Source organism: Pelobates fuscus, chromosome 11 (genome assembly GCF_036172605.1).
Source record: "Pelobates fuscus isolate aPelFus1 chromosome 11, aPelFus1.pri, whole genome shotgun sequence".
NCBI classification, from domain to species: domain Eukaryota; kingdom Metazoa; phylum Chordata; class Amphibia; order Anura; family Pelobatidae; genus Pelobates; species Pelobates fuscus.
Genome location: NC_086327.1, coordinates 115,395,671 through 115,421,674, shown reverse-complemented (window position 1 = coordinate 115,421,674; position 26,004 = coordinate 115,395,671). Strand labels below are relative to the sequence as shown.

The following is a 26,004-nucleotide window of genomic DNA, read 5'->3' as shown; positions in this document are numbered from 1 at the left end:
GCCCAACTTCAATGCCGCTATCAAATTTTTTCCGTTGTCACACACCACTTTGCCGAGATCCAGTTGCTGCGGAGTCAGCCACTTTTCCACCTGTGCGTTCAGGGCGGACAGGAGTGCTTGTCCGGTGTGACTCTCTGCTTTCAAGCAAGTCAAACCCAAGACGGCGTGACACTGCCGTATCCGGGATGTGGAATAGTACCTGGGGAGCTGGGGGGTGCTGGGGGGGTGCCGTTGATGGCACCCAAGACGGCGTGACACTGCCGTATCCGGGATGTGGAATAGTACCTGGGGAGCTGGGGGTGGAGCAAGACGCAGCAGCACAAGAGGACTCAGCCGAGGAGGTTATGGAAGAGGATGGAGTAGGAGGAGTAGAGGAGGTGGCAGCAGGACTGCCTGCAATTCGTGGCGGTTTCACCAACTCCTCTGCAATGCCACGCATTCCTTGCTTGTCAGCCGTCAGCAGGTTTACCCAATGCGCAGTGTAGGTGATATACCTGCCCTGACCATGCTTTGCAGACCAGGTATCAGTGGTCAGATGGACCCTTGCCCCAACACTGTGTGCCAGACATGCCATGACTTCCTTTTGCACAATCGAGTACAAGTTGGGGATTGCCTTTTGTGAAAAGAAATTCCGGCCGGTTACCTTCCACTGCGGTGTCCCAATAGCTACAAATTTTTTGAACGCCTCAGACTCAACTAGATTGTATGGTAAAAGCTGGCGGGCTAATAGTTCGGACAAGCCAGCTGTCAGACGCTGGGCAAGTGGGTGACTTGGTGACATTGGCTTCTTACGCTCAAACATGTCCTTGACAGACACATGACGGTGGGCAGATGAGCGGGAACTGCTCAAGGCGGGAGACGGAGTGGCGGATGGTTGAGAGGGGGCAAGAAGGACAGCAGTGGTTGACGTGGCTGAAGATGCTAGACCAGGAGGAGGATGGCGACTTAGAGTAGGCGTGCTGCTTGTACTCATGTGTTGATCCCATAGGCGTTTGTGATGTGAGATCATGTGCCTACGCAAAGCAGTTGTACCTAGGTGGGTGTTGGACCTCCCACGACTCAGTTTCCTTTGGCACTGGTTGCAAATGGCATCGCTGTTGTCCGAGGCAGACACACAAAAAAAATGCCACACTGCTGAGCTCTGCAATGACGGCATTCTGGTGGTGGACATAGCATGCGTTGATTGGTGTGCTGTCGGGCTGACCCCGGGTGCCAATGCATGCTGTCTGACTGTGCCACTAGCTCCTTGCGACGACCCCCCCCTGCTTCCAACTCGTCTCCTCCTCCTCTCTGTCTCCCCATCTGAACTTTCGCCCTGTTCTTCTTCTTGCCGAGCGGGCACCCACGTGACATCCATGGACGCATCGTCATCATCAACCGCTTCGCTTGTATCTGACAACTCAGAAAAGGAAGCAGCAGCGGGTACAACATCATCATCATCACACCGTACCTCCATGTGTTTAATGCTGCCTGCCTGAGACATATCCCTGTTATCTACATCCTCTAGCAATAATGGTTGCGCATCACTCATTTCTTCAAACGGGTGTGTGAATAACTCCTCTGACATACCAAGTAAAGCGGCTGTGGTGCTAGTTTTGGTGGTGGCGGCAGGCGGGTGAGTGGTATCTTGAGAGGTGCCTGAAGCTAAGCTGGAGGAGGATGGTGCGTCAAGGTTCCGAGCGGAGGCTGTACAAGATTGGGTGTCCTGTGTTAGCCAGTCAACTATGTCCTCAGAACTTTTCAAGTTCAGGGTACGTGGCTTCTGAAAACTGGGCATTATTCTAGGGCAAAAGGGAATCACAGCACCACGACCACGACGGCCCCTGCGGGGTGGCCTGCCTCTGCCTGTCATTTTTTGGGGGATTAGTGGTACTATGCGTGCAAGCTACTGTGAGACCAGATATGATTGCCAATGTGAACTGTAACAGTTCTGCAGAGCACACACTGTAGGCCTGACACACACGCTTGAAGACAAGTAACTGCTATTCAATCTATAACAGTGAAAAACAAATTTTGTTTGTAAAAGCACGCTATAGAGACACCAGATATGATTGGCAATGTGCACTTGAACAGTTCTGAAGAGCACACACTGTAGGCCTGACACACCCGCTTGAAGACAAGTAACTGCTATTCAATCTATAACAGTGAAAAAAAATATTTGGTTTTAAAAGCACGCTATAGAGACACCAGATATGATTGGCAATGTGCACTGGAACAGTTCTGGAGAGCACACGCTGAAGGAAGGACTGACAGAGCCGCTTGAAGGACACTGACTGGCTGCTATTAGCTTACACTAGAAACCTTTTTTCTTTGTAAAAGCACGCTATAGAGACACCAGATATGATTGGCAACTGTCAAAGCACGCTGGCACAGGTCTGCAGAGCACACGCTGAAGGAAGGCCTGACAGAGCCGCTTGAAGGACACTGACTGGCTGCCAGTAGCTTACACTGGAAACTTTTTTCTTTGTAAAAGCACGCTATAGAGACACCAGATATGATTGGCAATGTGCACTTGAACAGTTCTGCAGAGCACACACTGTAGGCCTGACACACCCGCTTGAAGACAAGTAACTGCCATTCAATCTATAACAGTGAAAAAAAATATTTGGTTTTAAAAGCACGCTATAGAGACACCAGATATGATTGGCAATGTGCACTGGAACAGTTCTGGAGAGCACACGCTGAAGGAAGGACTGACAGAGCCGCATGAAGGACACTGACTGGCTGCTATTAGCTTACACTAGAAACCTTTTTTCTTTGTAAAAGCACGCTATAGAGACACCAGATATGATTGGCAACTGTCAAAGCACGCTGGCACAGGTCTGCAGAGCACATGCTGAAGGAAGGCCTGACAGAGCCGCTTGAAGGACACTGACTGGCTGCCAGTAGCTTACACTGGAAACTTTTTTTCTTTGTAAAAGCACGCTATAGAGACACCAGATATGAGTGGCAACTGTCAAAGTACGCTGGCAGGGTTGTGCAGGGCACACGCTGAAGGAAGGCCTGACAAAGCCGCTTGAAGGACACTGACTGGCTGCTATTATCTTACACTGGAAACCTTTTTTCTTTGTAAAAGCACGCTAAAGAGACACCAGATATGATTGGCAACTGTCAAAGCACGCTGGCACAGGTCTGCAGAGCACACGCTGAAGTAGGCCTGCCACCCAGACGCTTGCAGACAACTAACTGCTCTTCTATTACAGTGAAAAAAAAATATTTCTTTTAAATCTAAAGCTTAACCTATTGTAAAAACAGATATGAGTGGTGGCACTGACTATGCAAATGGGCAAGGCATCCAACCTGACACAGAAGCTGGCAGGCAGGCAACTGCTCTTCTATTACAGTGAAAAAAAAATATTTCTTTTAAATGTAAAGCTTAACCTATTGTTAAAACAGATATGAGTGGTGGCACTGACTGTGCAAATGGGCAAGGCATCCAACCTGACACAGAAGCTGGCAGGCAGGCAACTGCTCTTCTATTACAGTGAAAAAAAATATTTATTTTAAATGTAAAGCTTAACCTATTGTTAAAACAGATATGAGTGGTGGCACTGACTGTGCAAATGGGCAAGGCATCCAACCTGACACAGAAGCTGGCAGGCAGGCAACTGCTCTTCTATTACAATAAAAACAAATTATTTATTTAAAATCTAAAGCTTAACCAATTGTTAAAACAGATATGAGTCGTGGCACTGGGCAAGTAGGCACAGTATCCAATGTGAACCTCACACAGAAGCTGGCAGGCAGGCAACTGCTCTTCTATTACAATGAAAACAAATTATTTATTTAAAATCTAAAGCTTAACCAATTGTTAAAACAGATATGAGTGGTGGCACTGACTGTGCAAATGGGCAAGGCATCCAACCTGACACAGAAGCTGGCAGGCAGGCAACTGCTCTTCTATTACAGTGAAAAAAAATATTTATTTTAAATGTAAAGCTTAACCTATTGTTAAAACAGATATGAGTGGTGGCACTGACTGTGCAAATGGGCAAGGCATCCAACCTGACACAGAAGCTGGCAGGCAGGTAACTGCTCTTCTATTACAGTGAAAAAAAATTATTTCTTTTAAATGTAAAGCTTAACCTATTGTTAAAACAGATATGAGTGGTGGCACTGACTGTGCAAATGGGCAAGGCATCCAACCTGACACAGAAGCTGGCAGGCAGGCAACTGCTCTTCTATTACAGTGAAAAAAAATATTTCTTTTAAATGTAAAGCTTAACCTATTGTTAAAACAGATATGAGTGGTGGCACTGACTGTGCAAATGGGCAGGGCATCCAACCTGACACAGAAGCTGGCAGGCAGGCAACTGCTCTTCTATTACAGTGAAAAAAAAATATTTATTTTAAATGTAAAGCTTAACCTATTGTTAAAACAGATATGAGTGGTGGCACTGACTGTGCAAATGGGCAAGGCATCCAACCTGACACAGAAGCTGGCAGGCAGGCAACTGCTCTTCTATTACAGTGAAAAAAAAATATTTCTTTTAAATGTAAAGCTTAACCTATTGTTAAAACAGATATGAGTGGTGGCACTGACTGTGCAAATGGGCAAGGCATCCAACCTGACACAGAAGCTGGCAGGCAGGCAACTGCTCTTCTATTACAGTGAAAAAAAAATATTTATTTTAAATCTAAAGCTTAACCTATTGTTAAAACAGATATGAGTGGTGGCACTGACTGTGCAAATGGGCAAGGCATCCAACCTGACACAGAAGCTGGCAGGCAGGCAACTGCTCTTCTATTACAGTGAAAAAAAATATTTATTTTAAATGTAAAGCTTAACTTATTGTAAAAACAGATATGAGTGGTGGCACTGGGCAAGTAGGCACAGTATCCAATGTGAACCTCACACAGAAGCTGGCAGGCAGGCACCTGCAATTAGATTACACAGGAAAAAAAAAAAAGCAGCCTGATGTTCTAGCCCTAAAATGGGCTTTTTAGGGTGCTGTCCTTACAGCAGAGATGAGATTAGTCCTTCAGTATTGTAGTGGACACTGAATACCCTAGCCTAGCTATCAATTTCCCTATCTAATCAGCAGCAGCTAAACTTTCCCTCCTCTCACTAAGCATGCAGCTTCAGAATGAATCAAAAATGGATGCTGGGAGGGAGGTTGGAGGGTGTGGAAGGGAGGGAGTGCTGCTGATTGGCTGGAATGTGTCTGCTGACCGAGAGGCACAGGGTCAAAGTTTGCCCAATGATGACGAATAGGGGGCGGATTGAACTTTGCATGTGTCCGCCCGCCGCGGCGAACGCGAACACGCTAAGTTCGCCGGGAACTGTTCGCCGGCGGAGAGTTCGGTACATCACTACAGAGCAGAATAGGGATTGTTCCTCCTACATAGGGTCACTTGGCAGATATGGATTGACACCTATCATAATGCACTTGCTGAGGTTGGCAGAGTACACGCTGAAGGCCTGACACCCAGACGCTTGCAGACAACTAACTGCTATTAGCTTACAGTGAAAACACTTTTTTCTTTTTAAAGGCACACTATAGTCACACCAGATATGAGTGGCAAATGCACTTGCTGAGGTTGGCAGAGTACACGCTGAAGGCCTGACACCCAGACGATTGCAGAAAACTAACTGCTATTAGCTTACAGTGAAAAACTTTTTTTTCTTTTTAAAAGCACGCTATTGTCACACCAGATATGAGTGGCAAATGCACTTGCTGAGGTTTCCAGAGTACACGCTGAAGGCCTGACACCCAGACGCTTGCAGACAACTAACTGCTATTAGCTTACAGTGAAAAACTTTTTTATTTTTAAAAGCACGCTATTGTCACACCTGATATGAGTGGCAAAGTGGACTGGCAGAGATTGGCAGAGCACACTCTGAAGGTCTGACACCCGCTTTAAGGACACTGACTGCTATTAGCTAACAGTGAAAAACTTTTTTTTATTTTTAAAGGCACACTATAGTCACACCAGATATGAGTGGCAAATGCACTTGCTGAGGTTGGCAGAGTACACGCTGAAGGCCTGACACCGACGCTTGCAGACAACTAACTGCTATTAGCTTACAGTGAAATACATTTTTTCTTTTTAAAAGCACGCTATTGTCACACCTGATATGAGTGGCAATGTGGACTGGCAGAGGTTGGCAGAGTACACGCTGAAGGTCTGACACCCGCTTTAAGGACACTGACTGCTATTAGCTTACAGTGAAAAACGTTTTTTTCTTTTTAAAAGCACGCTATTGTCACACCAGATATGAGTGGCAAATGCACTTGCTGAGGTTGCCAGAGTACACGCTGAAGGCCTGACAGCCAGACGCTTGCAGACAACTAACTGCTATTAGCTTACTGTGAAAAACTTTTTTTTCTTTTTAAAGGCACACTATAGTCACACCAGATATGAGTGGCAAATGCACTTGCTGAGGTTGGCAGAGTACACGCTGAAGGCCTGACACCCGCTTGAAGACAACTAACTGCTATTCAATCTATAACAGTGAAAAAAGTTTTTTGTTTTTAAATGTCAAGCTTAAGCTATTGTGACACCAGATATAAGTGGTGGCACAGGGCAAGTGGGCACAGTATCCACTGTGAGCCTGACACAGAAGCTGGCAGACAACTAACTGCTATTCAATCTATTAGAGTGAAAAAAAAAATATTTTTAAATGTCAAGCTTAAGCTATTGTGACACCAGATATGAGTGGTGGCACTGGGCAAGTGGGCACATTATCCACTGTGAGCCTGACACAGAAGCTGGCAGGCAGGCAACTGAAATTACATTACACAGAAAAAAAAAAGCAGACTGATGTTCTAGCCCTAAAAAGGGCTTTTTGGGGTGCTGTCCTTACAGCAGAGATCAGATGAGTCCTTCAGGACTGTAGTGGACACTGAATACCCTAGCCTAGCTATCAATTTCCCTATCTAATGAGCAGCAGCTACACTTTCCCTCCTCTCACTAAGAATGCAGCTGCAGAATGAATCTAAAATGGATGCTGGGAGGAAGGTGGGAGGGTCTGGAAGGGAGGGTCTGTTGCTAATTTGCTGGAATGTGTCTGCTGACCGTGAGACACAGGGTCAAAGTTTGCTCAATGATGACGAATAGGGGGCGGATCGAACCGCGCATGTGTTCGCCCGCCGTGGCGAACGCGAACACGAACACGCTATGTTCGCCGGGAACTATTCGCCAGCGAACAGTTCGGTACATCAATATACACAAAGTATACAAGAGAAAGCAAACAGGCCTCTCGTTATAAATCATATAAAGTAAAACTAGTATTTCTGGCATTGAGCACTCCACATTCAGTTACCATGCATATTGTATTGCAGATTACTATTCCCGTATTCAATATATGGTAACAATGCTTTTATTGCTTGAAGAGGTCTCTTAATCAGCAACAAAAAGAACATAGTACTCTCTGAGAATGGGGTGCCCCCCTATAGTGTTGCCTCCAACCATACACCAAAACACTTAGAAGTAAGCCTACTATGTAAGACAGTAGAAATAGAGACAATATAGATAGAAGAAGTAGATGAGAAAAAAGATGTGGTTTCCTCCCGAGGAGATCGAGCACCCCCAGTCCACCGCCAGCGGCACTGGAAGCCTCTACACCTCACAGGTCACAAGTCATGAATATAAACCCTGGTTTCCATGCCTATGCATGTCTGGTCCCCTCCCTGTTGGTGAATCATGAAGCGCATCTGCCGCCTGAATGTCCTTGATTTTACGAAGCCAGCCTTCCCTGGTAGGAACCTCGGTCCTCTTCCAGAACACCGGGATAAGGGCCTTGGTGGCTTAATGTCAATTTCTTATAAAGTGAGACATGTTTTGATGACACATGCAGTAGGGCTAGTTCAGCTGACCAATCGACCGAATCTCCCAAGATTGCTGTCACATCGTCTTTTACCATCTCCCAGTATGGGGTGATGCTTCGGCACTCCCACCAGTTGTGTATCATCTTCTCTCTCTCCACCTGGCATCTCTGGAATGTGGGGGGACCGTGGGGAAGATTCTTTGAAGTGGGGTCTGCGTTTTATACCAGAAGGAGATGAGTTTATAGTAAAAAAAAAAAATTGTGATGTCAGCTTTGGAAGATACATTTAAAATTATCTAGATTACATTTAAAGAAATGGAATATCAAAAATTAAAAATAATTCATGAAGATATAAACACACCCACCATTTAGTGTCAAGAACATTCTGTGCACCTCTGTAACACCAGGAGTGCACATTAGGATGGAACATAATAAAATTACCTTTTTACCATACTTTATAATTCTCTTGACTTCCCCTGACAATTTAAGTGACTACTTTTTTAGTGGGATTTTCATATCACCATGGCAACATTTTACTAGTTTAATCTGATCCTCAAGGCATGCGGAAGTCACACAAAGGCAAATAAGAGTCAAAACATACTTTATTATTATAATTTTGTTTTCTTTGCCTTCAAAAATATGTGAGCACTGTTTATAAAGCAGTGTGTTCTTGAGATTTTCACTCTGATTTGGAACTCACCCTACCACCACAATGGCACTGGTAATAACTGCAGCACTTCTCCTGGTTCTGAGTCTGATGTTTAATCCAGTCCACTTAGAATCATCAGAAAGTCCCACTACACAATGTAAGTAACAAGACTTTTACAGAAACCAATACCTCAAGTTCTTACCAAATAACTGTTGTACCTAATGTGCTCAATAGTAACACTAACTACTCAGATAAGATGCAACTAATTGTCCTTTTTCCAAGAGTTTCTACTCATCTTTTTACAAAACATATGTTATGCGATTCTAAATGGATCATAATTTACTGGATATATGGTTACAGTCCATACTACTCTCTCATAGGAGCTTAATTTTTTAACTGTGATTGTAGGTTTATTTAAGACAGATATAAAGAAAAAGTTAGTATTTTGAGTGCTAGCTATGCTTGCAATGTTTCTTTATTTTAAATTAAAATGATATCATATAATTCACTTGCTTTATTTTTTTAAATAAAAAAAAAAAAAATAGAATTGCATTGCAACCTAAATAGTGGAACGTTTGGAAATATTAATTCTACATTGTAAAGAAATGCTATAATCAGCTGTAATTTTACATCAGTGGCTGGTTTCAAAAATCTTCTTAATTTGCATTGTCAGAATGTATGAAACCATATTATCCAGATAGAGCTATAGCATATTATATTCACAGTATTGGTTTCAATGTTAAATGAAGATGCTAAAGAACAGAATGATGCAGATAACCCTGGACCCAGAAGCTAGACAGTTAAGCAGAGACAAAGCAAATAGTTCAGGACATTCTAAGTTACTATCCTTGTGTGAAGGATATACAAAGATGACAATTTGATCAAAACGTGATTGCACTTAAATGTATTTTAATACTTAATAGTTTGTGTACACACCTCCTTTCTTAAAAAGTGGAATAAACTTATTTAATTGTTCAATTTATTTTAACTTAATTTAGCTTGTGCTTACTACTAAGTATAAAAGACATAATGCCTTCACTATAATCTTCATATATTACTATAAATTTACATTACCAGATATGACTTTTATAGTTTGGTGTCTGTGTTGACCTAATATCCAGAATATTCAATCAACATACGATCCCCCAACACTGAGTCTAAAATGTCTAAGCATTCATAGATTCAAAATTCTTAAAAGTACTTAGTGCTTTTATTCAACTTAAAATGATATGTAGGCACTGTCCAAGAATAGGACAGTACCCAGGTTTTTAAATACAAAACACCAATATAAATTGATTTGTTTTAAAATAAATACTGTATTTACTCGAATCTAATGCGCCATCAAATCTAACGTGCACCTCCATTTTTAAAACCTGGATTCTGAAAAATGTTTTTTGCTGGCGAATGTAATGCGCATTTATACAAGAAGATACTACCATACAACATAGTGCTACAATGAAAATGTTTATTGCCATATACCATAGTAACACTGATGGTATTTACATTTTAGTGTTACATGTTAAGTCTATTCTTCATTCAGCCCTCTTTCAGGAACGAAATGTGCCTGTGTGAATTCGCCGGAATGGAATTTGCCTTTGTGAATTCAACTGTTTGAATTCACAAGTTCGAATTCCCAAATTTTAATTCACCTTTTTGAATTTGCTTCTTTGAATTCGCCTGTTTGAATTTTGGAAACATTATTTTCCAAAAAAGATGCACAATAGATTTGAGTAAATATGGTATATGCTACATTGTACAGCAATACATTTCATCCTCCGTATCACAGACTTAAACCTAGCACTTGTACAACGGAAACGTCACATGTATCAATATTAATGATGAGGAAATTTGCAAAATATTTTGAATCTTTAGGCTGAATGGAAAGAGAGACCTTGTTAGTTGGAGAATTCGACATACATTGGAAGGTTTATGAGTATTTGTATTAAAAATATCAAAACAACCTTTCATAGTGCTTTTTGGGTTTGTTTATTTGTTATAGTAAAATGGTATTGCTTTACTATCCTAGCCTTGCCACTAAAAGCTACCTTTTGATATTTTTTTTTTCGCTTGGACTCCAGCTGGATAACTCACTTATTTATTTCCGTTTATTTCTCATGGCTAATGGTTCTAATTCATAAATTCTTATTTTTCCTTTTTATTTCTATTTCTATTTTTTATACATATATCTAATTATTGTAATCCTCAAGTTGTTTTCTTTTTTTATATACCCTCCCATTGTGTGTGCGTGCGTGCGTGCGTGCGTGCATGCATGCGTGTATGTGTGTGAAATAATTTTTTTACAGCTGTTTGTCATTCCAGATTTAATTACATAGATGTTTAAATGATACATTTTTAAGTTTTAGAACACAAATGGTATTGTGTTAATCCATTCTATGCCCATATTTATATAATGATGCCATGGGATCCTAGATGTATCGTGCTTTTCGTTGGAGGAAGGCATCACATATGTACCTGAACTGGATAAGGAACAATTTATTGAATGCAGTTTGTGAGAATATTGCATATTGGCATACATCAGAAGCTAGAATTATATGCCTTCCAGAGAAAAGCTCACTGCTAATTGTGCAAATACACTGTATAGTTAGGTGCACATATTATATATTAATCTCAGAAAAAAAGTTCTTTATTGTGGGTGCTTTTGGTTGGAAAGTTTTAGAAATAGTCATTCTGCTTTGTTTTTACCTCTCTATTAATTCTACATTTCTTCAGGTATAGAGGGTTAGAATAACCATATTCAAATGGGTGCTCATCCGTATAAATGATTTTTATTTCCAAAAACATCTGGCGTTTGCTAGAAATATGGCCTCAAAACAGTTCATATTCCTACATATGGTCAAGTTCTTTGAGTATTCAGTCATTTTGTTGAATAATATCCAATGAGATAACGTAGTCAGAGGAATAAAAAACTCTATAATATAAAATTATGTTTTAAGCACTGGTTCCACAATACCACTGGTTCCACAATGTCCCTTAATTGATTAACTTCCCACAGTAAACTGTAATGAAACTGCAAACCAGAGTACACAGGAGACCTCTTCTATTCAATAATTGAAGAATATTTGTTTGACCTATTAAAAATAGGCAAACAAGCTAAAAGCATGTGGCAATAAAAAATGCATTGATTTTAAACATTGTATGACAAAAGTGAAGGAATTTAGAACACAGAAGAAATTATTTTATTTACAATTCATCAAGATTGATGAATTTACTGACCTTCCCCCCACTGTAACCCTTTCTCACCCTGGCCTCACAATGTAACCCTTTCTCACTCTAACCCCCCCTCCCCCCACTGTAACCCTTTCTCCCCTGCCCCCCATGGTAGCCTTTTCTCCCCCTGCTCCCCCACTGTAGCCTTTTCTACCCCTGCTCCCCACACTGTAACCCTTTATGACCCTGCTTACCCACCCACTGTAACCCTTTATGACCCTGCTTACCCACCCACTGTAACCCTTTCTCACCCTGCCCCCCCCCCACTGTAAGCCTTTCTCCCCTTGTCCCCCCACTGTAGCTTTTTCTTCCCCTGCCCACTACACTGTATTCCTTTCTCACCCTGCCCCGCCCACTGTAACCCTTTCTCACCCAGCCCTCACACTGCCCCCCCACACTGTCATCAGCACACCCACACTCCCTCCTAAACTGTCACCTTCATATCACCCATACACTGTCACCCTCACCTCCTGTCTCTGTGTGTATGTGTAGCTGTGTGTCCTTTTGTGCCAGTGTGGGTGTATTTGTGTGTCCATGTGTGTCTGTGTGTATTGTGTGTCAGCGTCTATCTGTGTATTTGAGTGTCTGTGTATCTGTGTGTATCACTGTGTCAGTGTGTGTATTTTTGTGTCTGTGTGTGTTTTTGTATGCGTGTGCACACAAATGCACACCTGCATTCAAACACCAACATTCACACACATACTCCACACAAAAACATCTTTACATTCAAACACACATTGTACACACTGCATCCACTACACACGCACTGCAATCAAATGCAAACATTACATACAAACTCACCCCTGTATTAAAACACTAAAATTATATACAAACACACCTTCCTTCAAACACCAACACTACACACGTGAATTTAAAGTCCAACACTACATATAAACACCCCTGCATTCATACACAAACATTACAAACAATTACACCACTAAATTCCAAAGGCAACAGTACATACAAATACACCCATACATGCGCACATATACTTAACACAAAAACATGCTTACATTCAAACGCTCAAACACTGCTCACAAATATAACCCTGCAATGATGTGCAAATGGTAGATCCCCAGCTGGCATAGCATTGTTGAAGTTCTCAGACAGATGGGAATCTATCTTTTGGCCACACTTGCACTAGAGGAGGGCCCAGAAAACATACTTGCACCAGGGTCCTTTCTACATTAGTTCCACCACTGGGATAATCAACGTGAGGTGCCTGGATGAAAGAGCAGGACAACAGCACTTCTGATTCTGACTGAGTATGTGAGTAAGCAGTTGTATGCCTTTAAAACAGATTACCATGATGTGCCAAGTTTCTGCCTCCAAAACTGCCATGATACCCCAAATTATGCTTCTAAAACTGCCATGATATGCCAAATTATGCCTCTAAAACTGCCAGGATGTGCCAAGTTTCTGCCCCTAAAACTGCCATGATACCCACAATTATGCCACTAAAACTGCCATGATATGCCAATTTTATGCATCTAAAACTGATTTCCCTGGTGTGCCAATTGTATGCATCTAAAACTGATTGCCCTGGTGTGCCAATTGTATGCCTCTAAAGCTGCCATCATTTGCCAACCTTATGCATCTAAGACTTTTTGCCATGTTGTTCCAATTGTATGCTTTTAAAACTGATTGCCCTGGTGTGCCAATTGTATGCATCTGACTGCTTGCCATGGTGTGCCAATTGTATGCCTCTAAAGCTGATTGCCATGATGTGTCAAGTTTATGCATCTAAAAGTGATTGCCATCATGTGCCAAGTTTATGCATCTAAAGCTGGTTGCCATGGTGTGCCAAGTTAATGTATTTAAAGCTGCCATAATGTTCCAATTGTATGCATCTAAAACGGATTGCCATGTTGTGGCAAGTTTATGCATCTAAAGCGGATTGCCTCTAAAGCTGATTGCCATGGTGTGCCAGTTGTATGCCTCTAAAGCTGATTGCCATGTTGTTCATTTTAAAAATATGCATTAAATGCAAGTGGGTCTCAAGAAATTACCGTTTTCAAAAGTGGGTCTCAGCCCATAAAAGTTTGGAAAGCCCTGGTCTAGATGGTAAATAAAACTTGTACACGTGTGCAGTATGTTGAAAAATGTTTAGTGACAGAGGCCTGAATATTAGTTCATGAACTGAGTGAGGAAGTAAAAAATGAGCAATATAATTAGAATTAGAATTATTGTATTAATATAAAAAATATTCATTGCAATGAATATAATCTTACTCAAATAAGCATACATTTTCCTTTTAATTAACAATATATATTTTCTATTTCAGCTAGCACTGCATCCAGTTCTACTGCCACCAGTGGTTCAACATCCAACACAGGTTAATCATAAAAACAGGTTTATATGTTTAAAAAACAATAAGGCAATGTTTGTAAATAATATTAGAAATCTATATCAGGCTTCGCTGACGTTGGTGGGGTATTTAACAATATATATTTTCTATTTCAGATAGCACTGCATCCAGTTCTACTGCCACCAGCGGTTCAACCACCAACACAGGTTAATCATAAAAATAAGTTTATATGTTTAAAAAACAATAAGGCAACTTTGTAAGTAATATTAGATATCTATATCAGGCTTCGCTGACGTAGGTGGGGTATTTAACAATATATATTTTCTATTTCAGCTAGCACTGCATCCAGTTCTACTGCCACCAGCGGTTCAACCACCAACACAGGTTAATCATAAAAATAAGTTTATATGTTTAAAAAACAATAAGGCAATGTTTGTAATTAATATTAGATATCTATATAAGGCTTCACTGATGTCGGCGGGGGATTTAACAATATATATTTTCTATTTCAGCTAGCACTGCATCCAGTTCTACTGCCACCAGTGGTTCAACCACCAACACAGGTTAATCAAAAAATAAGTTTATATGTTTAAAAAACAATAAGGCAATGTTTGTAATTAATATTAGATATCTATATAAGGCTTCACTGATGTCGGCGGGGGATTTAACAATATATATTTTCTATTTCAGCTAGCACTGCATCCAGTTCTACTGCAACGAGCGGTTCAACCTCCAACACAGGTTAATCATAAAAAACGTTTATATGTTTAACCCCTTAAGGACTGAGCCAAATGTACACGTTGTGAACAAAACAAAACGTGAACAAAAACTGGCATTTGCGCTACGTCTGTCCAACCGTAATTCACCTCTTTCATATTATATGCACCCACACTTATTATATACCATTTTATTCAGGGGAAACAGGGCTTTCATAATATCAAATATTTAGCTATGAAACATAATTTAATATGAAGAAAATGGGAGAAAGTAAGAAATGTTGTTATTTTTTTAGTTCTACATGACATTTTAACTGTCAATGTCATAATACTGTTTGCTTTTACTGCAATAGAATACACATATTTGTCTCACGTGTAAAACAGTACCCCCTATGTACAGGTTTTATGGTGTTTTGGGAAGTTACAGGGTCAAATATTGCACATTACATTTGAAATTGAAATTCGCCAGATTGGTTACGTTGCCTTTGAGACTGTATAGTAGTCCAGGAATGAAATTTACACCCATAATGGCATGCCATTTGCAATAGTAGACAACCCAAGGTATTGCAAATGGGGTATGTCCAGTCATTTTTAGTAGCTATTTGGTTTTGCGCTGAGTTTAGGAATGCTCATGTTCTTAGCTTTTTTTGGAAAGTTTTAGGGTTTTAAGTACAAGTAGCACTTTGCTATTTCCAAACCATTTTTTTTTCAAAATTAAAAAATTAGTTTTTTTTCAAAAAGGAGACAACCTAAGGCATTAAACTTGGGGTATTTTGACTCTTTTCATGCAACCATTTTACCACCAATCTATGCCAAATTTAAAAAAAAAAAAATCATTGGGGATTTTTTTGATACACATAGCAATTTAAGTATACATGTACGGAAAACTTTAAGGGTTACTGCCAAAGAACACCCCAATATGTGTTCAGCAACATCTCCTGAGTACAGTGATACCACCCATGTATCGGTGTGACAGATTTTCTAGGGCTAAAGTACCTTATTTGGAGGGTCATCATGCACCCATCTCCAATTTGGGACATTTTATAAGCCAGCCAATGTAATTTACTCCTATCAAACCATATATTTTTGAAAACGACACCCTAGGGTATTTCATATGGTGGTATTTTAACACTTTCAATGCACTAATTCTACCACCAGTCTTTTTCAAACTTTTGGGTAGTCATTTTTTTTGTGTTATTTTTCTCACACATTGTATTTTAGGCATGGATTCTTAGTTCCTGTTATGTGTTACTGACAAAAAACACACCAATGTGTGTTCAGCAACATCTCCTGAGTGCACTGATACCACCCATGTATAGGTGTGTTGGGTTCTCTAGGGACTAAAATACCTTATTTGGAGGGTGCGAATTCCAGTTTTCCAACTTGGAATTTTCACAGCTGGTCATCATGCACCCATGTCCTATATGGAACATTTTTGAAGCCCGACAATGTAATTTACCCCATCAAACCATATATTTTTGAAACGTAGACACCCTAGGGTATTTTAAATGGTATTTTAAAATCACCATTTTATGTTAAACTTTTGGGTAGTCATTTTTTTGTGTTTTAATTAACAATATATATTTTCTATTTCAGCTAAAACTGCACTCAGTTCTTCGGCCACCAGTGGTTCAAATTCCAACATAGGTAAATCATAAAAAAAAAATTATGTCACTTACTTGACTCCAGTGCTGCTGTCCTGAAGTGCTGGTTCAGGCTTCGCTGACGTAGGCGGGGGAGACCTAATGCACACATGCGGCGATGGCCATGCTTTCATTCGTACTTCCTTCATAGGAAAAAATGTATACTGCTTTCTGGCTATGCAGTACGCATGCATACTGTAAGCACGTCCAGCATCAGTTAGGTAACCATAAGTCGCCTAACAGCACGGAGATCCCTCTAGAGGCTATTGTCCGGTAGACAACTCCTAGAGGTGAAGGTAACCCGCTAAGGTAAATATTGCAGTTAATTAACAACAAGCATATAGCTTCACTAGGTATAATACAGTAAATTAAGATCATCTGAAGAAGAGACATACTGGGTTTGAAATATGCAATCTAATTCTAATCAGTTAGCCAAAAAATAATTTATACTCCACAATGTTCCTGTCACTTTCCTTTTTAGAGGCATGGAGCCAGTGGTTTGTTAGAAAGATGTAGACATTGGAAATTGTCTAGATGGCAAAAAATAAATCTTCTACTTGTGTTTGCAATATGTTGAGAAATATTTAGTGACAGAGGCCTTGAAAGTAGTCCATTAACTGAGTGAGGAATTAAACAATGAGCAATATAATTAGAATTTTAAATTATCCTTGAATGTTTTTCAGATAAAATATATTTTGAGACTTGGTATAAAAAACATTTATTGCAATAAATATAATCTTACTCAATAAAGCATATTTATTCCTTTTAATTAAAAATATATCATTTTTTTTTTCTTTCAGCTACCTCTGCAACAATCAACACAAACTCCACCGCAGGTTAATTATAAAACCAAGTTTATATGTTTAAAAAGCAATATCCCAATGTTGTTAAATAATATTATATATATATATATATATATATATATATATATATATATATATATATTATTATAATTATTATAAGTATATGATAATATATTTATTATAATTATTATATGTATATATATATATATATATATATATATATATATATATACATATAATAATTATAATAATATATATTTAAGAACACATATGTGTGATGAACCAATTGAGAAAATTAAAAAAAATTGAGAAACGTGTTATGCGCTAGGCAAGAAAAGGAAGAGCAAGAGTATATTGAGGAACCATATGATGGGAGATTGAATCAGTATTTTAATAGTATCGTATGTAATAATATTAAGTGAATAGGTGACACATGTTTCAAATAAAAAAGATTGACTGTATTCAATATTGAAAGAGTAGTGCCATATTAGTCATTGAAACAAGAGAGAAAAAATATTTAGTAAAATGATATCTTTGGAAGTCATAAGAATTAAAATACATTCATCATCACTAGGTATACTGCAAAAATTAAGAGCATTTTTTGAAGAGACATACTGGGTTTGAAAATGTTTAATCTACTTGGTTAGACAGAAAAAGGCATTTATACTCCACAACTTCCCAACACTAAGGTTTTGTTTACGTTTTGTTTACGTTTTGTTTTGTTCCCAACGTGTACATTTGGCTTAGTCCTTAAGGGGTTAAAAAACAATACAGCAATGTTTGTAAATAATATTAGATATCTATATCAGGCTTCACTGATGTCGGCGGGGGAGACCTAATGCGCACATGCGGCGATGGCCTTGCTTGCATTCGTACTTTCCCCCATATGAAAAAATGTATAATGCTTTCCTGTGGTGTTTTACATGACCCTGGATGTACTCATGCATAGTGTGAAGTTGTCCAGTGTCAGGTGACTGTAAGTCACCTAACAGCCCAACGATCCCTTTAGCAGCGGTCCTGGGGTAGACAGCCACTAGAGGTTAAGTTAACACATTAAGTTAATTATTGCAGTTAATTAATAACTGCAATAATTATCTTTGCTGCGTTAAGAGACCTGGGAATATGCACCCACACCACTTCAATGAGCTGAAGTGGTCTAGGTGCCTATAGTGTCCCTTTAGCCCCTTAGAGATCAGACCGTTTTTCAATTTTCTTACCGTTAAGGACCAGCGCTATTTTTACATTTCTGCAGTGTTTGTGTTTAGCTGTAATTATCCTCTTACTCATGCTGTAACACAACATATTATATACCATTTTTCTCGCCATTAAATGGTCTTTCTAAATATACTATTATTTTCGTCATATCATAATTTACTATAAAAATAATTACAAAATATGATGAAAAAATAAAAAAAACACTTTTTCTAACTTTGACCCCCAAAATCTGTTACGCATCTAAAACCGCCAAAAAACACCCATGCTAAATAGTTTTTAAATTTTGCCCTGAGTTTAGGAATGCTTGTGTTCTTAGCTTTTTTTGGAAAGTTTTAGGGTTTTAAGTACAAGTAGCACTTTACGATTTCCAAACCATTTTTTTTTCAATGTATACTGCTTTCTGGCTATGCAGTACGCATGCATACTGTAAGCACGTCCAGCATCAGTTAGGTAACCATAAGTCGCCTAACAGCCCAGAGATCCCTCTAGAGGCTATTGTCCGGTAGACAACTCCTAGAGGTGAAGTTAACCCGCTAAGGTAAGTATTGCAGTTAATTAACAACTGCAATAATTATGTTTGCTGGGTTAAGGGATTTGGGAATATGCACACAGACCACTTCAATGAACTGAAGTGGTATGGGTGCCTATAGTGTCCCTTTAATAGAATCGTAATTAATATTATTGAGTAAGTAGTTTGCACATTGTTTTAAAATAAAGATTGACTATATTAAATAGAGAAAGGGTAGTACAAATTAGTAATTGAAACAGGGAAGAAATAGATATAGTGAAATGATATATTTTTAAGTCATTAAAATACAAGCATATAGCTTCACTAGGTATAATACAGTAAATTAAGATCATCTGAAGAAGAGACATACTGGGTTTGAAATATGCAATCTAATTCTAATCAGTTAGCCAAAAATGAATTTATACTCCACAATGTTCCTGTCACTTTCCTTTTTAGAGGCATGGAGCCAGTGGTTTGTTAGAAAGATGTAGACATTGGAAATTGTCTAGATGGCAAAAAATAAATCTTCTACTTGTGTTTGCAATATGCTGAGATATATTTAGTGACAGAGGCCTTGAAAGTAGTCCATTAACTGAGGGATAAATTAAACTGAGCAATATAATTAGAATTTTAAATTATCCTTGAATGTTTTTCAGATAAAATGTATTTTGAGACTTGGTATAAAAAACATTTTTATTGCAATAAATATGATCTTACTCAATAAAGCATATTTATTCCTTTTAATTAAAAATATATCATTTTTTTTTTCTTTCAGCTGCCTCTGCAACCATCAACACAAACTCCACCGCAGGTTAATTATAAAAACAAGTTTATATGTTTAAAAAGCATTATCCCAATGTTGTTAAATAATAGTATATATATATATATATATATATATATATATATATATATATATATATATATATATATATATATATATATATATATTTATTTATTTATTTATTTATTTATTTAAGAACACATATGTGTGATGGGCCAATTGAGAAAATTAAAAAAAATTAGAGAAACGTGTTATGCGCTAGGCAAGAAAAGGAAGAGCAAGAGTATATTGAGGAACCATATGATGGGAGATTGAATCAGTATTTTAATAGTATCGTATGTAATAATATTAAGTGAATAGGTGACACATGTTTAAAATAAAAAAGATTGACTGTATTCAATATTGAAAGAGTAGTGCCATATTAGTCATTGAAACAAGAGAGAAAAAATATTTAGTAAAATGATATCTTTGGAAGTCATAAGAATTAAAATACATTCATCATCACTAGGTATACTGCAAAAATTAAGAGCATCTTTTGAAGAGACATACTGGGTTTGAAAATGTTTAATCTACTTGGTTAGACAGAAAAAGGCATTTATACTCCACAACTTCCCAACACTAAGGTTTTGTTTACGTTTTGATTACGTTTTGTTTTGTTCACAACGTGTACATTTGGCTTAGTCCTTAAGGGGTTAAAAAACAATACAGCAATGTTTGTAAATAATATTAGACTGGGTTTGAAATATGCAATCTAATTCTAATCAGTTAGCCAAAAAATAGTTTATACTCCACAATGTTCCTGTCACTTTCCTTTTTAGAGGCAAGGAGCCAGTGGTTTGTTAGAAAGATGTAGACATTGGAAATTGTCTAGATGGCAAAAAATAAATCTTCTACTTGTGTTTGCAATATGTTGAGAAATATTTAGTGACAGAGGCCTTGAAAGTAGTCCATTAACTGAGTGAGGAATTAAACAATGAGCAATATAATTAGAATTTTAAATTATCCTTGAATGTTTTTCAGATAAAATATATTTTGAGACTTGGTATAAAAAACATTTATTGCAATAAATATAATCTTACTCAATAAAGCATATTTTTTCCTTTTAATTAAAAATATATCATTTTTTTTCTTTCAGCTACCTCTGCAACAATTAACACAAACTCCACCGCAGGTTAATTATAAAAACAAGTTTATATGTTTAAAAAGCAATATCCCAATGTTGTTAAATAATATTATTTATATATATATATATATATATATATATATATATATATATATATATATTATTATAATTATTATAAGTATATGATAATATATTTATTATAATTATTATATGTATATATATATATATATATATATATATATATATATATATGTATATATATATATATATATATTATTATAATTATTATATGTATATATATATATATATATATATATATATATATATATATATATATACATATAATAATTATAATAATATATATATTTAAGAACACATATGTGTGATGAACCAATTGAGAAAATTAAAAAAATTTGAGAAACGTGTTATGCGCTAGGCAAGAAAAGGAAGAGCAAGAGTATATTGAGGAACCATATGATGGGAGATTGAATCCGTATTTTAATAGTATCGTATGTAATAATATTAAGTGAATAGGTGACACATGTTTAAAATAAAAAAGATTGACTGTATTCAATATTGAAAGAGTAGTGCCATATTAGTCATTGAAACAAGAGAGAAAAAATATTTAGTAAAATGATATCTTTGGAAGTCATAAGAATTAAAATACATTCATCATCACTAGGTATACTGCAAAAATTAAGAGCATCTTTTGAAGAGACATACTGGGTTTGAAAATGTTTAATCTACTTGGTTAGACAGAAAAAGGCATTTATACTCCACAACTTCCAACACTAATTTTTAATTAACATGTCTTAGTGCTCACCAAGCCATTGCATCCAGCTAACTATAGCTGCAGAGCAACTGGCAGGGTTATTCAATAAAGTGAGAATTCAATGTGAACTCAAAGTGAATTTAGAATTTAGGGCAAAGCAGCCAAACTGGTATCATCGCCAACTTAGAGAATGTTTTCAATTCAACAATTTTTACCTTGAATTTGAACTTCACTTTGAATTTTCAGTAATACCCTGAGGGTTTTGAATTTTGAATCCCAACTTATCTTGCAGCCATATCCCTGTGATACACAAAGGGGAACTTTGCCTGACTCCTTGGGCACAACCTGATCAGAAGCTTTTTCAGCATCAGTAGAATAAAATACAGATGCAATTGCAGATAGTTTTTCTGAATTTAGCAAATCAACTGGTATATTTGTATTTTCCTAAATTTTTCTAGTTGGAACCAACCCACTTGATACAAATGGACTAGCCCTGATAGGACACAATTTCCTGGTTCATTGATTTGCCATGCTGCTTATTGATTTGACATATTATTAGGTGATACTAGAGATGACCCAATTATTTTGATTCTTGGTAGAATTACTAAAAATCAACCAAAAATGTATTAAATTTAAGAAATTACAATGCCAGTGGAGGAAAATACCTTTTTGGATTTTTATTTTTTTTCAGGAAACTACTTGTGTTTCTTGACTATCTGATGTAAACATTTCTTAGGTAAAAATGGAATAGCTAGTATTTTAAAAACTTAATAATACAAGATATCAGAAACAAAATAAAAAAGAAAGTAAATGTGCATACACATATAAAGTCAGACAGGTTATATGTAAACACAATATTTTTCTGTAAATTTTGTAAAAAAATCTGTATTCTGAAAATCAAGATGATTTAACATAACATAGTTCAATGTGTTGCTTAATTTCAATGTTTACCTTTTTCAATGCATTTCAGGCACTTCCAAAACAACTTCTGGTTCTGCAAAACAGACTTTCTCCATATTGACATCTCTAATCCAAGCATTTGGCCTGGTTCTGATCATCAGAAATCTTTAATTGCATACACCAAGTTAAGGAATTGTAATGTTATTTTAAAGTGTTTTTTTACTTTTCTTTTCTAAAATAAAAAGCAATATTTGAGGAGTCAGAAAAATAAATTGAAATTGGTGTTATGAAAGATTAAGAAAAACACATTTTTAATTGGAAATATTACAAAAAGTGGTTTGCAACTTAATATTAACCACATCAATACTATATGGTAACTTATATTCTTTATTTTCTGTTTGTTGTATTTCACTCATACGTATGAAATTAGGACAGGGAGTGGGTAGACCAATGGGGCTAGTGATGCCACTAGTGTCACTGATGATGTCTAAAATAGGGGTTTCCCCCATGGAATGGTGACAGGATGCCAACAAGGGGTACGTCAACCTTGTATGAATGTATGCAAGGCTGACTAACCACTTTTTGGCCATCCCTGCTCAGGGTAGAAAATGAAGAGAAAGATACTATAGGTCCTAGCCCAGCGCTATTATGTCTAATGATGCTCTCATGTTGCACTTGCTGGTAACAGTTCCTTGGCATTCCCAAATGTTGGAATGGGTAATGCTGCTTTAATTCACACTACAACATAACTTATTCCAGCACAGAAACAGTTTCTTTAATCCAGCCTGATCCTCCTTCTCTGATATCTTCTTATTTACCAATCCAATGCTTCTCATAGAGATGTACTAGGGAAATGTGGTGCACGCATGACATCACACTTTTCCACCAATCAAATAATTTTCAAAGAGAAGCAATGAATATAAAGTATCTCTCGATCTATGAGAAGTAATAGCCATGTTTGGCATTATCATGTGCATGATGACAACGAACATGAATAATAACGAAAATATGTTAAGGAGGGAATAACTTTAGTTGGTATCTCTCTGACATATTTACATTGCCAGAGAAAAGAGACAGTATCTATGCACTAGAACAACTATGTTAAAATGCAGTGGTTTTGATGCTCAGAGTGTCCCTTTAATTATCTGTTACAATGATTTCCATGTACCCAGGACAGGAGCATACATGCACTCTTATTGGAGCTTCAGTATGCTTATATGAGTGGAAAATATTTGGCATCCATCTTGAAATTATTATTTTCTTGTTCTTTGGAAAGCCATGCAGGGAGGTAACTTCACTAAGTTTAGCAATTAGTTTGGCCGTTAAAGTATGTAATAGAACTCTGAGAATGTGCACATTATAAATGGATACAGAGAGAGAGATACTGTTAAATACCAATAAAAAACAAAAACGAATGCTAGAATTTTTATTTTTGTGATAAAGAAATCACTTTTTTAATGTTGTGATTATATGTATTATCTTTAATTAATATGTTTGGCTGATAAATATAACACTGTAAAAGTATGCATGGCGTTAACTTTTTTATTTAAATTATAATGTCAATAAAATATGTGTAAAAAAAAAAAAAAGCCACCAAATCAAATTGGATTGTTTTATTCATTTAACAAATACATGGCTGTGATTATATGAAAATAGAAAATAAATTGAATTTTTTAATGCATATAATTAATTGTTGCAAAATAGATGCATTTACTTTGCACACCTATTTCCTAAGCAGAACTAGTCTCTGCAGCTAATAAAAATCCACCTCTTTTTTGGCTGTCACCTACTTCCTTGTTTGTGAAAGGCAATGTTTAATCAAATGATTGAAATGTTGATGGTCAATTTCTATTCCAAATTTCCTCACAGAAATGGGTTATTTTATTGAGATTAAGGGACCCATAGCAACTCATACTTAAGGGCTTTATTAGTTCAAGTGTTGTTTTTAAGTAATATTTCTTTGTGTTGGTAATATATTAGCTTTATATATCGCAATATAAAACTATTGTAGACTAAAATTCGTTTCAGGCTCAGCCAACCTCTGGATGAGGTTGATTGGAGTTATAGTACACATGCTGGATGAGGTTGATTGGAGTTATAGTACACATGCTGGATGAGGTTGATTGGAGTTATAGTACACATGCCGGATGAGGTTGATTGGAGTTATAGTACACATGCTGGATGAGGTTGATTGGAGTTATAGTACACATGCTGGATGAGGTTGATTGGAGTTATAGTACACATGCCGGATGAGGTTGATTGGAGTTATAGTACACATGCTGGATGAGGTTGATTGGAGTTATAGTACACATGCTGGATGAGGTTGATTGGAGTTATAGTACACATGCTGGATGAGGTTGATTGGACTTATAGTACACATGCTGGATGAGGTTGATTGGAGTTATAGTACACATGCATTGTAAAGCAAGTGGTTGCCTCACTTTCCAATTACATCAAATTTATATTTTTACTCCTATCAACCTCAGCCAGAATCTCACTGAGAATTATATGATTTGCAATCCAGTAGGGACAGGCAACATCTTGTACTCACATTGTTGTGACATAAATTCCCAAAGGAGTTGTTGTGGTTTTTTTTTTTCTTTGATCTCTGCAACTATGAATGGCAGAAGTATGAAATCACAACTGATTGATGTTTTTCTATATCAATGAGTTACATAGTTAATGAAAATCCTGAAGCAGAAGCTTTGACCAGGTGGGCTGGATTATCACATTTTACTGAAGAGCAATTTCTCCATTGAAGTCAAAGAGAAAATTGCTATTGAGTTAGCAGAGTAAGTCTCTGCTCTACTAAGATAATTCAACCATATGTTTATAACTCATCAAGCCATGAACAGCCTATCTAAGGCATCTGAGATTAGCATTTTTTTGTGTTGCATGTGATGATATCAAAAACAAAGTGTACACAACTGATATTTACATCCAGGAAGAGAGTGTACCAGCGAGCTGATTGACAGCCCATTGAGGCTCTGGACATGAAAGTTCACATCTCTGATGAAAGTATTTAAAAAGAAAGGTAGCACATGCAGGGCCAGTAAAATGATGTGGTTAAGTGTTTAGAACGCCTGTTAAGTGTTTAGAACGCCTGTTAACCTTTTTTATGTGATGATCTATTTTCTTTTAAAATGTCTATTAAACATTTATCAAGTGACATTACATCCAGTCTAGTCTTCACAGTCAAGTCACATATTGCATTGATGGAGGAGTTACACTAATGGTTCTGCGTAAAGCGTAATCGTGGGGCAACATTCTAAAAGTTTTGCAATCAAAAACACAATTTCGTTGGTTTCTATGGTGGCTTTTCCACTTTTAAAACTCTGCCTCTGGATTACCCTCTATGAATAACCCCACTATTACTTTTTTAAGTTATAAAACATTTTGTCTGTTCACTGCTGATCCAATGAAAATGCATGTTGAAAGCATAAGTGCATGACTTCATGTACATGTATATGATCAACTGGGAGATTCAGGCCAAGGGGACTTAGAGCAAACATGTGGTTGAGACATGTGTGCCTCTCCAGCTGGTATACTATATCTACCGGTTTAGTCAAAAGTCATAAACCAGTCAA

The 26,004-nt window shown here is 37.3% G+C and overlaps 1 protein-coding gene across 8 annotated transcripts in view; it reads left to right on the top strand.

Annotated features, from left to right (window-relative positions):
- Window positions 1-8,435: 8,435 nt before the first annotated feature.
- LOC134577956 (mucin-21-like) overlaps window positions 8,436-26,004 on the top strand; it is a 34,110-nt gene continuing 16,541 nt past the window's right edge. The window contains exons 1-6 of one of the 8 annotated variants that reach the window (XM_063436901.1): window positions 8,440-8,577; window positions 13,933-13,983; window positions 14,112-14,162; window positions 14,290-14,340; window positions 14,469-14,519; window positions 14,647-14,697. In XM_063436901.1, coding sequence (XP_063292971.1) covers window positions 8,484-8,577; window positions 13,933-13,983; window positions 14,112-14,162; window positions 14,290-14,340; window positions 14,469-14,519; window positions 14,647-14,697 — 349 coding nt within the window. In that variant the 5' untranslated portion in view covers window positions 8,440-8,483. Of the gene's footprint in view, window positions 8,578-13,932; window positions 13,984-14,111; window positions 14,163-14,289; window positions 14,341-14,468; window positions 14,520-14,646; window positions 14,698-26,004 lie in introns of all 8 variants that reach the window. The other 7 variants (XM_063436905.1, XM_063436904.1, XM_063436903.1 and 4 more) reach the window with 7 other exon arrangements.